At 41.8% G+C, this 14,635-nt stretch overlaps 1 protein-coding gene across 3 annotated transcripts in view; it reads left to right on the top strand.

Moving 5' to 3' along the window:
* The first annotated feature begins 868 nt into the window (after positions 1-868).
* Positions 869-14,635, top strand: part of fbxw7 (F-box and WD repeat domain containing 7) — a 58,859-nt gene continuing 45,092 nt past the window's right edge. Inside the window, exon 1 of one of the 3 annotated variants that reach the window (XM_056408727.1) lies at positions 869-1,316. In XM_056408727.1, the coding sequence (XP_056264702.1) occupies positions 1,110-1,316 (207 nt within the window). In that variant the 5' untranslated portion in view covers positions 869-1,109. Of the gene's footprint in view, positions 1,326-14,114; positions 14,134-14,635 lie in introns of those variants that run through there. The other 2 variants (XM_056408726.1, XM_056408729.1) reach the window with 2 other exon arrangements.

The raw sequence follows: 14,635 nt of genomic DNA on the forward strand, positions 1-14,635 counted from the left end.
CAACATGCTCAATTGGCTGAACAGCTACCGATGGGCGCCAACTTACTCAAATTGTGCTGAACATACTGTAATAACTGGCCGTCGGTCCGCCACAAACACTCAATAGCGTCCAGCGGCCCGGTGTGTCCGGGCGCTCCTCTGATAGATGTTCGGACTCCGTAATCCTCCTCAAACAATGGCGCATGTGAGAATAGAAGAGCGGTTAAGCCCTGTCGGTCTGTCTGTTACCATATGTTCAGACACCTCTCAAACCCTTCATTAGCGCCTCTTTGTGTATGAAGGGTTGGCTGGAAAAAGGCCAATGTCCTGCTGCTGCTACTTGTAGCTGCATGTGAACACACTTTAATGGACTTAACAAGTCCATCCCTCTTGATGCTTGGTCAAGTGAACCGTTGTTTAAGTGCGTGTGGTGCACATACTGACGTAGAATTACTGTGCGATCGTCTCCTGAAATATCCTCAGCCTCTCTGCTGACATGGACGGAGTGACTGACATTCCTGGACACCTTGGGTCGCGGAGGAGTTGGAGAAGGCTAGCGTAAAACAAATCCGAGCGTCGGCGCCTGCGCTGACCGACGTGACTCAGACGAGGACAGCGCGCAGTTTTGTTGTATGCTGACCTACTTTCATGGCGTAAAGTTAACTGGGCTGAGTGATGATGTAGTCCACTGAGTTGGGAGGACCACAGGGGGGGGTCAGAGAATGACCACAATGAGGAAGCTCTCTGGACCCGTGGGCTGTGTCAGACGACTGCTGGGTCGCATTCCACCACCGACGGGGCAGAGGAGCAGATTCCACAGTGCCCGGCTGAGGGGGTGTGGCCGAGTTGGTCCATCCTCTTTTTTTAAGGCCCTGACGGCAGCTGCCTTGTCGGGCTTGGGCGCAACAGTGACCTCACACCACCGAGATATTTTAAAGGTTGCCAGTCAGCAGAGAGATGAGTTCTGAGTAGGTAGGCGCACAGGCTCAGGGAGCGCAGCATCGAGACGTCTGACCTATGATCGCGAGGTCCAAGGAAGGTACCAAGGAAAGGTGTTCTGCTCGCCACCATAGTGGGCCAGGTTTGGGAGCTCTTTCTGGGATATGATCCAGTAGACGACCTGTTTTGCAATGCTGAGGCATTGCCCTATTCCCCGTTTCTCGTCTGGCGCTCGGAGAAAGATGCCACATGTTGCCTTTGGGAAAGAGAAGACTTCGTCCCACGTCGACAAGGCAGACCCCGAGCACGTCGCCGCGGAACCGGTACCCCCTCAGAAAGTTCTCAAGATATTCAGCCTCAACATCATTGCACAGGGTTTGCCTTTCTGTCGCAGACGGGTGAGTTTTGTACGTATTGGCCCAGTCACGGTTGAGCAACTAACCTAATAATGTCAAAGGTCATCTCGCCCTCTTTCCCTGAGGTTGTTGTTGCTTTGTGCAACGGCTGTTTTATCGAAGAGGCGAATCAAAATTGAAGTTCCTCGGCTACGTTCACCTCTCCGTTCGACGAATGTCTATTTTTGTTTCACGGTGAAACTTTCACGTCAACACATTGACTCCCAGAATGAATCTTTTTCAGTTGAATTTATTATTAAAATATATCCAAATAATGTGAAGTCACACCCCCTCAAAACAAACTAGCAGGATAGCTTCCTTTTATGATTACCTGTTTGACCTCAACTCAGTTTTTACATTGCTGGTATTTGTAGGAATAAATAAGAACAAATTGAGACACTTATCATTTTATTTGTCAGATGTACTTCATTCGTTTCCGTACGTCCACGGATCTAATAGTTCTCTCCACGGCTTCACCAATGAAGGACGACGGACACCGACATATAACCTTAAAAAGGCCGTCGCCCAATGAGCCTATTATTAGGTATTGTTTTAGATGAAGATATGTAAAAAAATAAATTAAATCCATGAATTAGTTGGAAAGGAAATTGCAATGCAACACAACATTCTCCTGCTGCAGTTAATTTAATAATTATGCCAAAAACTTTGTTCAATAATTAATGTCTTTAATAATCAGATGAATTAATCATTTGGTTTGATTTTTTTATACCCTAATCTATTTTTTATTCCAATATAAAATACATTGCCTCAATTGGCCTGTATGTTTGCATTATAATTTGCCATTCCTTGTATGTGTTGAAGGTTGAAGCGGCTCCAAAGCATTGTTACGCTCCAACTATGTCGTGCCTGTTGGCGACTATGACAGAAAAACTGCTTGCATTAAAAGTCTCCTTTGATAAATTAATAAGATTCAACTTCCATTTCTAGTAAGATGTTTGCTAGATGAACCAGAAGCACTGTTTGAAAGAATAAACCCTCTAAATCTCGCTAATCTCTTCATGTTTTGTCTCCGGCAGTTTTAGTCTGCTACTGCTGTCGGGTGTTTTGCACATAAGAATTTCACGAACCGATTATACTTGTATAAAAAAAGGATGACATAAAAAACTTGAAACTTGAAACGCTCAAACACGAAGAGATTAAAGCAAGTTTCGACAAATTAAAATAGTTCAAGCATCACATTTTAATTGATATCATAGACATTTTGCAGATTCATTCAGACAAATAATTTATTCATGGCACCATTTGAAAATGTGTTTGGAAAGAGTCAAAAAAATATACCAAAACAAATTAAGCATTCGCTGTCACTATCTAGTTTTGGTTTACTAAAACTTCTACAGGAGGAAATATATATATATATATATATATATACCAACATTATATATTGGACCAGTAATAGACAAAGAATCTATTATAGAGATTCAGTGTCAGTCTGTGCTGTTTATGCAGCAGTTGAACAGCAGTTTGAAAGAATAGCTGTAACCCACCAGGAGGTTTCTTTAGATAACAGAACACGTCCACTCGCATCTTGTGACAGAGAGAGAGGCTGTGTATCGCACCTCCTTTTGACATGCAGATGTTATGCATCATCCCCGATTCCATCTCTCAATCTAGCCGGTATCCTTTTATATGATAAAGTCATCTTGAGCATCCAAGACATTTGGTCTCAACTGCCAAGGTGTGTCTGGTCTTTGGTATAAGAGCGACATTCCCATGAGCCTCAGCTTTGCTCCAGCTGAGCCCAGCTGAGCCTTTCTGGCGGCAGACTCTTGGTCTTACTCGTCTATGTGGGGTCCAACATATTGTTTTTAGCTTACCTGCCAACTTCTGGCTGGTGGATGAAAAGAATGTACTGGACAACCATATAATAAGTAACGTTTCACGATTGCATTTTTCTCCTACGACTATTTAGCATGTCATCATTGTCACATATGCATTTCTCAATAAATCTAATGGTAGTGTGCAGTAATTATAGCAGTAACACTAAGTGTATGCAGAAGTGTTAATTCAATTGTTCCTACCCTTTACACATTTGAAATATTAACCTTTTAAGCTAAAAAAGATTTGTAGGCAGACAGAGTATCACAATTATGCAGAATTAGACCATGCTGTAACAAGTACAAATAATTAACAGCAATAAGTTCAGAGTAATAATGGTAATATGTTTTTTATTATGTACATTTTCATATTCAAATATGTAAAAAAATATTTATATGCATACATATTCTAATATTGACTATTTGTTGACGGCGTTATTCCACATTTGCCGAATTGTACATCTCGTGTTATTTAGTGAGCAGGTGTTTGTGGAACAGCAGTGAAGAGATCTGTCAGGATAATAATAATTGGGTTGACTGTTGACAAAAGTGGGGAGAAGCGCAGCGTTGAGCTCTTTAATCTATTTGCCGGTGGATCAGACTGAGGCATCTAGTGTTTGTGCTCAGCAACACTTTTACTTTGGATTATTTGCTTTTCATGTTTAAGAAGGTAAGCGCATCAGGAGGCTCTCGACTTCACAAAAAAAAAAAAGGCACCTGAGATTTCCATCTGTTTATGAATTCTGTTGACTAAATGGAGGAAGCCACGCCGGCTCTACCGCACACGTGTCGGCTGTCTCCAGTGAATGACATCTGCGGTATGGTTCCAGCTTTAGTTGTCTGAGACTACCGCTTCAAAATGATCAAACTATATTGTACAATACATATGTTGATGCTTCTGTTGTCTACTGTCTCCTTTTTTTTCATTTATTCCAATTTATAATATTCATTTGGAGTTGGACATGGGAGTTTTCTCTGAGGCAATTTGGTTTCTCGTACCTACAATGTCTCCTGTCTTGAAGTGAGAGCCTCTCCTCCTGATAAAGATGGTCCTCCTAGGTAACATTTCCAATTCCCACGTGACCAGGAGAAGCCGACATGTATGTCCGGTAGCCAAAATGAGCATCCAGCTGTTGCAGGATAAAGCGATCAAGATATAGAACATTAACAGCGGGACATTTTAGGTGCGGTATTGCTTTTCTCACCCACCACACCCTGCATGACAGGCCTGTTGAGTAAGGGGATCTGGACCTGCCCAAAGCAGCTATGTCTGCATCAACAGCGAGATGCATTTGCTGCCTGAGCAGGTGTGTGTGTGTTTTTTGTGGATGTGTGGCAACTTTCTTTCCCAAGTTTGAAATCGAGACTCTGGGTCTCCTGGGGTTTTGTTTACAGATTTGTTAATTAGAGCCACACAACTGCTGTATTTTCTTTCCTTTTCTGTTTTGCTCGGTTTATTTATTTATTTGTCGGCTTTTCTCAGTCTGTCTTGAACAGATGTGAGTCTTTAGGTTTTTATGCATGTTTTCTTTAGTTGAATATGAATTGTGTTATCCGATTGATATCCAACCGTCATCTTTGTCATTTGAATGTATTTTTTTTTGGAGAACATATGCCTGGATACACAGGACGATCTTATCCGCTTTCAGTTTGACTTCTCTGTCCTCAACGGTTACGTGACAACCAGGGTGACATGATACGGCTCCCGATGCAGATCATCTTGTAGCGGCTCAGGTGTTATTTGTCTTTAATCTTTATTTTTGAAAACTAACTGTTATCCAATCAACAAAACCTTGAAATCCCCTCAGCCAAATCCGTGTTTGGACTACGTAGAGCTCATTTTAGCATCAATGTCTTATCTTTGCTTTTCCTCTTTTATTTCTTTTGTTTAGCATAGAAGGCAACTGTTGATATCCGTGCACCTTTTGTAGTTCTACAATTCTGCATACGATTGACCGGTCAAATTTAAATGACAAAAACAGTGTTCCCGTATTGAATTAATAAGAAATATATATGAACTAAAAAAAAAACAATATTGCAACCAGCGCACATTTCAGACTTCTGTGGTTGTAATGAGAAGTGGCCACAGTAGGAACACTAACAGGAAGTAGATTTGGGCAACTGATTGAAATACCAAAGTTTTGTTACCATCAGGAATGCAGATTATTCTGTGCGCTTTATTAAGCATCATTTAAATGCAAGTACATTAACCTGCTCTGTGTCTCTGTAACAGTACGTAGGGTTTTACATGTCTCTGTGCTCCATAAAGGTTGCAGCTCCCACCTGACTCCTCATTATTCATTAGGAGTCAGCGTTTCACTTAAGATAAACTTGCAGCTCTGGAGGAGCAGCTGCTTTCCCTAATGTCGGTCTCTGTAGAGGAGTTTTAGAAAGAAAGTCGGGCTCCCCTGGCAGGAGCGTGCTACTTGACAAACACCACCACGCAGCCCGTCAAGTCGTCTTTTCTCCCCTTTTTTTGTATAGACAAATGTAGAATATTGAGTTTGACAGCATACAAATCCAATTCATCTGATGACGTTTTTGACTCGCCCTTCTTCTTCTTCTTCTTCTTCTTCCATGACTGATGCAATACATTGAAACATACTGAACCAAAGTTGGCATGAAGTGAGATTCCTTGCTCTATTTAGTGTTTGGCTACATTTTCGTCTTACAGCGTTATCCTTGAACACATCGAAAATGTCTAATGCTTTTTCTACCCAGTAAAATTTTAAAATGTGGTTTTAAATATATTCAAGTATTTTGTTGGTTTTTAATCGTGGATAAGTCGTCGAGGTGGCGACGCATCAATGCAGCGACGAAACGTAATCAGGAGTCTGGTTTTATTTCCGCTCAGTGGGAGTCTTAACGGCGCAGATACTGGATACTGAAACGACGCAGCTTTTTATATCACAGGCTGTTCACATCTAGTTTTAAGAAATTACGATTGGAAGAAATGGTGTGTTTTTCTAAATGTTTCACTGTAATGAAAATGATGGTTGAATCTATGCGCTGATCAGAAGGGCTGCTGTGGTCTGTCCATGTTTGTACTTTTCTTGCCACAGTCATCCTATGATGCCTTGATGCAGGCGGCTCTATCTGTTGAGCACATGCAGACCGATGATCAGAGTCTGTGATTAAAACAAACTGTTGATTTCGGACATTAAGCCCTCCTGTGAAGTCAGGACCACACACTGCAGGAGGTTGGAATTCATTGTCCTTGGGCTCCAAATAACACAGGAGGAAGGCATCTGCCATTGGCTATTCTGAGAAGCAGTCCCATTCCAGGGAGCACATGGATCCAGGCACCCAGATCTGCCAAATGGTTCCGTTACCCCCCCATTTCAATCAAGAGCCAATTATGGCACTGGGAAACTGGGATTATTTTGTTAAGGATACTCTTCTTTGATTGACATTTAGCTATCTTTTTAAACATTTTTACATACTGCTATAAAGTGAACATCTGCGTACAGCTTTTTTTATAGACCGATGTTAAAACAGCCGTTACATTTTGACATTGCACATGATCAGTGAACTTTGAGCCTGATCTAGAAACCGCTTTCGTGGTCTTCTCTTGTTGTGCTTTACGTACGCAGCGGATAGCGACGTGCTCCCACAATGCACAGGGCTGCCTGAAGACTTTTCCCATGTTGTTTGATACTCAAGGAACTGAAAAAAAGAAACACTCTTCCTTTGGGAAAGTGTCACGGCGGAAAGCTCCTTAACGTATTTTAAGTGGAACCTCTTAAACACTCTCACACATACGAACACTGGCATTACTCATCCAGATAAATTATTCATCTTGGTTGTGCTGCATTGCGCACACACATTCCCCTACATAATTCAACACTTGGTATTTTACTTGTGTGTAGTTGGTATACAATGCATACAGAAAATAGCTGAAGATTTAATAAACTGTTAAATATATTTTTCACCTTGGAAATTATTATATATTTTTATTAGCCCGATATTCTTTTAATCAGCATGAGTGCCGGGGTGCATACACGAGCACACTATTATCTGCCAACGCTATAACAATAGGCTGTTTTGCATTAGAGATTTCTGTGTTTTTGGGTTAGCTATGCTTAATTTTGGCTCATTTGAATCAAAATGTGATGCCTGTTGGTGGGATCTTTAGTTTGCCAGGAACCTGCCAATCATAATTGATCAAACTACAAATGTGTCATCCTGATGATGCAGAATAGCAGGTCGTGTGTGTCGAAACTAGACGTGCACAGAATACAATATTATGTGCAGATTCAGAGTTATAATTTACAGCGAGGATGTTTTTTCTTAACTTTTTGGTTGTTTTATTTAATTGTGAATATTTAATGTTGGAGAAATACTCTTACAAGCTTTAAGAGGATCTGAAAAGTCCACCTCAGTGATTGAGTTTGTCCTCCAACAAGCATCCAGGTACTGTTTACACCGATACTGCCTGTGTTAAAGTTCCCTGTGTGTGTGTGTGTGTGTGATCCAAACACTCCCTCCTGTGAAGTTGTCTTTCCAGTTGATCGCCGTTACCACAGTGACAACATTTGCCTTGGTATAATCAATTTGATGTTCACGTCATCGGACGTAATTTACATCTCACACACTTGGCCGCTCCACCGGACTTGGCTGTGATTTCCCTCCAGAAATGTGAGCCGTGAATCACCGCGTCCGATCCTTTCCCCGCCGCGTCTTTGTGTCGCCGCTTCTCTCCGCTGACCTTCAACAAGCCGCCCCTGTCCCTCTGACGCCGCCCTGCTCGCTTTAATCGGCTCATCAGTGGAGGCAGCCCGTGAATAGAGAGCCGACTGCCTGTAACTGATGCGGCCGTCTGCATAGTTTGTCTAATCTCTGGATGAACCCCGCCGTCGGAGCCGCAGTGTGTGGTCGCCCCCCGGCTTTTGATGTGCGCTCGCGTCGTACCGCAGTGCCGTCTGGACACTCGCTGCAGTCCTCGACTTCCTGCACGCTACAGCAACATGTAACGTCACGGCTGTGAAGCGGGTCTGCCTGGTTTTTTTATAACTCATCATAAAGGTTATTGGTAATGCGAATGTCGTCGTTTACCAAAGTTTGGAGCGTAGATGGCAACAAACTTTGTCAACATCTTTTTTTTTTTTTTTAAGAATATGTCTGGTTGGACCCTTTTTGAAAACTTCTCCACACCCTAAAGTTCTCCATATGAACTATTTGTAAAGACAAAAAAACATTGATCTTCTGTTGGAGTATCGAGGGCTTTCTTGTTACTTTAGTGGCAGGAAGACGCGATGTTGTAGGTGAGTGTATCTTGTCTGTGTCAGAGACCGATGTTGTTCAGCATTTTAAATACTTGCTCAGCAGCAACAGGCGTACACAATCCTGTAGAATACCAGGCCTCAAACGGCAAGAGAACTAGAAAGGGGAAGGATCAAACTTATTTCTGATACAGGGAAATTCTGCTGCGCGTTGAAGCCGTTCATCAAGGCAACGCAACAAAGACGCCTCATTGAACGCTTCTATTAAGTGTTGTGGTTTTTTCTAGTGTTAGGGCTACGAAAAACTATTCTGCTGTTTTAGACATGCGCCCAAACTGTTGCTTGATTATCAGATAACATACACTACCGTTCAAAAGTTTGGGGTCACTTAGAAATGTCTTTATTTTTCAAAGAAAAGCACTTTTTTCAATAAAGATAACATTAATCAAAAATACACACTCTACATTGTTAATGTGGTAAATGACTATTCTAGGTGGAAAGTCTGGTTTCTAATGAAATGTCTCCATAGGTGTATAGAGGCCCATTTCCATCAACTATCACTCCAGTGTTCTAATGGTACATTGTGTTTGCTAATCGTCTTAGAAGACTAATATCTGATTAGAAAACCCTTGTGCAATTATGTTAGCACAGCTGAAAACAGTTATGCTGGTGATATAAGCTATACAACTGGCCTTCCTTTGAGCTTGAAGTTTGAAGAACAAAATTAATACTTCAAATATTAATCATTATTTCTAACCTTGTCAATGTCTTGACTATTTTCTATTCAATTTTCAATTCATTTCATAAATAAAAGTGAGTTTTCATGGAAGACACAAAATTGTCTGGATGACCCCAAACTTTTGAACGGCAGTGTATATTGGCGATTATCCGTGAAAAACATTTATCTTTAAATCACCAAGTTATCCCGAGGCAATAAAATGCCCTTGATTTCAGCATTTTGCCAATGTATTTTCTAGCTAACACAATGGTTTTTTAAAATGTTGATTTAATTTACTGGAAAATAAATTGGTGACATTGTGATCTTTTTTACTTTAAGAAGATTGCACATTTTCTCAAACCATAAAATATGGTTAATCCCTCATTTTATCATAGAAATAAAAAAAATAGCCATCACCAAAGGTGAACAACTGATCCTCTCTGAGATGTACAGTCAAGTCTCCGGTGGGTGCCGGTGGCCCAGTGGCCGCCTCCAGTCTGAGACACTGTCCCCGATTCATCATCTGACATGGATAAGCACACATTTAGGCATGATGGATGACTGCCACGTTGGGGCCATGACATCCATATTTATAATATGCGTGGTTTATAAAATGACCTTGTCGCTGGTGTGCTGCGGGTCTGACAATTAAGGCCGTGTTCAGAACAAAAATAGCACTGGGTGTTAAAAAACCACAAGGGGCTGCGTTGCCACAGGTACCGCTGAGAATATGAAATATGAACTGGGAGGTTTTGTTTTGAAGCCTACATCAATGACTTTGAAGGCCTATCGCATACCAAAACACTGCACAGGGGGTTATTATAATTCCACAAGACGTTCTCAAGGTAAACAAAACAATTAACACTGTTAATGTTGCAAATATCCTCCCAGGCATATACATTTCTGACTACTACAAGCACACGGGGTTCATTGAAACGAATGAGGAAACGTGGTTTTCAGTCTGAATGCAGCCAAACTCCCCAGATTCTTACTCTTCTTTACACTTTCTGGCCACGTTGCATGAACAAGCCTCCAAAGGGTTAATTAAACTAGTCCTGCTTCCCCTTTTGACTTTCTGCATTTTATGATTAAAACATCCACACATTGTTGCTGCGAGGAGGAGGATGCATCTAATGTAAGTATTGACTCGGATGACTCAATAGAGACGTGACCGTTTCCCTTTGCCATCAGTTGAGAGCGGAGAATATAGTAGAATAGTCCAGCACAGACACACCAGACAAACCTCACTTTCAAAAATACTCTATGGCCAAAGGGTGCATCTGTTAATACCAGCGTCTGAAGGAGGCGTTAAGAGTAATGTATAAATGACTGCTGCCGTATAAAGTCATACGACATCATAAGAGGGATTTTCTTGCTCCAGAGATTTCATTCTTTTTTTTAATACAGAAATATGTCTTCTTATTCTTTCAAGGACAAACCTCTCTTTTGTGTGAACAGTATGACGACGTGGAAATCATCGCTTCCCTTTCAGTCGCATTATGTGGGTTTAGAACGGAGAGGATGGCAGAATATTGACTCGCTCCTCATAAAACTCGTGCTTTGTCTCCCTCCTTATATTTCATCCTCTCCTCCTGCTTCCGCAGCCGTTTCTTTCGCTCTCTCCTTCCCTCCCCTCAGGAGCGAGGACTCTTGGTCTTATCTCCAGGGAGCAGAGTCAACACTGGCCCTCCTCTCTTGATGGGCGGCTTATTGTCCCGATGCGTCGAGTCATTCAGTCTCGCTGCAGATCACTCCCTCACACACTGTTTGAGGATTGACTTTGAAACTTTTAACTTTCCAAAACGGTGGCATTGGAAGAGTGCACATTTCTTATTTACGAACTCAAAATCAATTTTATCTAGGTTTTGTAAAAATGGAGAGATGAAGGGAAGATCATCATGAACTTAGATGCCTCCATCCTCTTGTGACTGCATGCCTTTCTATCTTTACACGCCACGTGCAGCTGCAGTTTTTACCTCGGAGCAGTACATTTCTGGGGAATATACAGACATTTATTGAAATGTGGCATAACGTGTATTTGAAGATGCATCTTATTGGTAATTGTTTGATGTCGCAAAATTCTTCTCTTATGTAATTTCTCAAGTCTGTGAAACAGGAGTCTATTTGACAATTTCCTTTCTATATTAGAACGCAATTTAATATTCACTACTACAAAATAAAGATATAAAAGGAAGATAACACGGCAGTCAAGTGCTGCTGTAGAGCAGTGCTCACCAACCTTTTTGAGCCCAAGATCCCTGACCTCCGCCTTCATGACCGGCAAGATCTACCTTTGAGGCGTTGAGAGAAAACGACTGTCCAGACTGGACTTACAACTTTTCATTTGGCCTAATTGTCATTTTGGTCCAGCGTTCAAATTGATGAGACCAAGTACACAGAATTTAAGTGTAATATAACAAGTAAGATATTTGTTAACCGCACACAATATGAACAAGAAAAAATACATTTGCAATGAACAGCTGGATGAACTACCAATATAAATGTTGTATTTATTTACATTACAGCACAACACTGACAACATGATCAGTCAGTACAACTCATGTAAGTTCAGCTCTCATCATAATGCCATCAAGCCATGTGACTCCAGTCAGTGTGATGGCTGTGACTGAACTCTGTCTGTGAGCTTGTCGTTAGTTCATAATCACAGACAGCCAGTCTGAGGCAGTCTGTGAGCTGTCTGTCAGTAATCCAGCTCCTGGTCTTTGATTTGGTGATTTTCTCAACTCCACTGACGAGTTTTTCGGGGCAAAATTGGTATTCATGAAAGTTTTCTCATCTGGGACTGGTTCTGAACTCAGACCGTTGGTGATTACGTTCACATCAGCTCTACAGACATCCTCAGATTTAAATAATTTTCATAATAATAAATATGAGAATCACCATTTGTGACTCCTGCATCTATCCCTTTTCAAATAATAGAATAAATGCAATTGCAATCACTTTCAAGTAAACCAGATTGCTCTATCTGACAAGAAAAAAAAGCTCAATGTTGAGCTTTTGTTTTGAAGGATAACAGCAGAAAAGCCGAACTCACGGAGGTAAGACCTGGCAAGTCGCCAAGAATCTCGGCTGTCGCGCATGCGCAGGCGTAACCTGTAAATGCCGGAACGTAAACATGTACACGAAGGTACAGGCATTTCAACATGTATTTATTGATGACTTAGTTTTATGTCGGTGTACTTTGAGCTTGTGTAATATGTGAAGTTATCAATAAAGGTCTTTCTGCATTTCCCCTGCGCCTCACCTGTCGTGGTACGTTCCCCTCTTTCGGGGCGCACAGCTGACAACACGGCTGTGTAAGCGAACCCGTTTTCAGGCGTTCATGAATCAGGCGGCGATCTTGTCTGACCTCAATCTTCCAGTCAGAAAGAAAACATTTCAGAAGACACCTCAGAAAATGTTCGAAAACAAGGAACAATGTGTTTCTGAATTTATTTTCATTTTATTTTGGAGATCGACAGGGAACGTCTCCGAGATCGACCGGTCGATCGCGATCGACGGGTTGGCGACCACTGCTGTAGAGGATCTGTGTAGACATGGATAATAACTGAGAAATAGGTCTTTTTTTGTGTGACACATAAAAATGTCGGTATATGTAATATACCCCCGATGCTGCTCTTTAACCGACGTGGCAGTGGTGCAACACGGCCCGCAGAATCCTCACATTGCTGATGCTATAGCCCCTGACCTTTTATTAGTGAGAGTTGGAACAATAAAGCAGTTTTTTAAATTAAAATAAATCTACAGATACATTTGCGCAGTCAGTCTTTGGTCCATGTGATTAAAGAAAAGAATGATTACGGCCGTTTTGAGAGACGCCTTTGAGGAGATGTTTGGAACGCCTGCAGCACTTTTTGTTAATTAACAATTAATTTGTTTTGAGTTTTTCCAGTGTGTATAACTTTTTAAAATTGATTACGTAAAGAAATATGTCTCAGTAAAACGAAGGGAAATAAGTGCAGTTTAATTAGTGACGCCGACGCCTCTCGCCGCATGTGGACGGACCTCTGCGATTGGAGCGTGGGAGTTGTCGTTGCTTTCAGAACAATGCACTTTGCTTCTGCTCTGGTTCATTCCCTTTTCAGCCAAACACAGAAATCTCTTTACTCGTCAGCTGATGCCGGTCTGTCCAGTTGGTCAGAAAACGTACGGAACCCAAATTGATTTCTATGACATCAGACACCCACAACGAACACCTTCTTTACTGACTCCCATCCCTCTGTGCTCTGCACGTTGGCCTCACAGAAGACTAAACAGTCGGGTCTTTTTACTTTTTTTTAACCCTGCGCACATTTGAATAGGTTTAAAGTAATTCCCTTGCTTTGGATCTTTTATGATTTTTGTGCAGCGCAGGTTATTGTTGTCACTGCTCTCTTTGTTGATCACATACCTCATTACTCAGTCCTCTGCATATTCCTTCAATTGATTAACGCTTCGGGCGAACAGCTTGACGGATACTTGGAGGTGGTTCGTCCTGGTGAGACCTCACTTGTTTTGGGTTGCGGTTCAACAGTATTTTATACCTATACAGAGTCAGTCCTCCCAAATTAGATAAACAACACATTTATCACGGAATTCATAGCAGTATTTAGCAATCCAAAATAACACTAAGTAAATACATAGTTTGGGCTTATTGTGCCCTTAATTACATGCATCAGTCTCTAAACATCTCGTCTCACCAATCAATGAGTCGATCTGATTTCCGCTTGTGCCGCTCCAAAATACGGCCCACTGACGCCTGAATAAACTCAACAGAAGTGTTTTCAGAAACGACGTCCTTGTTACTAAAAGGTCCAGCGTCTCATTGAGTTTGAATATGGACCTTTTCTTCTGTACGAGGTAGTTTGATAAGAACTGTTCACTGCAAGGTTTTTTCAACAGCGACTCCCTGTTTTACCAGAAAGTGACCGGAGCACTTCGCCGCTCCTTGAACCTGCTTATACCGCTCTCATTGGCTTTCACTGACATCCATCTGTTTTCTTTTTTCTCCCTTATGTCCCCGACCCCTGTTATGAAACACACAGGTAAGAAAAATCTCCTTTTTTTGTTATTATTATTATTATTATAGCTGATCAGAACCCGCTGTGGTCTCCACTGGTGTTTGAAGTATTTTGTCTGCAGCTCCTCAACGTGCTGTTCGGATACCTCTAGGGGGCAGCATGGACTAAAAGTGAAATGATCACTGAGTAGAAATCTCAGCGTCGCCCTGTCCACCGTGTTGGTATGCTGAGAGGGTTTGTGCATTACGGCTCCGTCTGCACACGGTTTAATTGGGCTTGTTTTAACAGCATTGGGGCATTTTCTGGTCTGAAAGGAATCCCTCATGATGTTTGCTGCAGTTGTTTTCATATCCGCAGTGGTCTCGTGGCTCCGTCACGCTTTAGTTTGGTGAAATCAACACCACCCAATCACATCTTTAGTGTCCGTTTGACTCCTGCTGTACACAGCGCTGCCTCTTGCAGAAATTAGTATTTATAAGTGGTCCCTGTGTCCCTCGGACACACATCTGCTGTTTTTCACACACAT

Source organism: Pseudoliparis swirei, chromosome 24, assembly GCF_029220125.1.
Source record: "Pseudoliparis swirei isolate HS2019 ecotype Mariana Trench chromosome 24, NWPU_hadal_v1, whole genome shotgun sequence".
Lineage (NCBI taxonomy): Eukaryota > Metazoa > Chordata > Actinopteri > Perciformes > Liparidae > Pseudoliparis > Pseudoliparis swirei.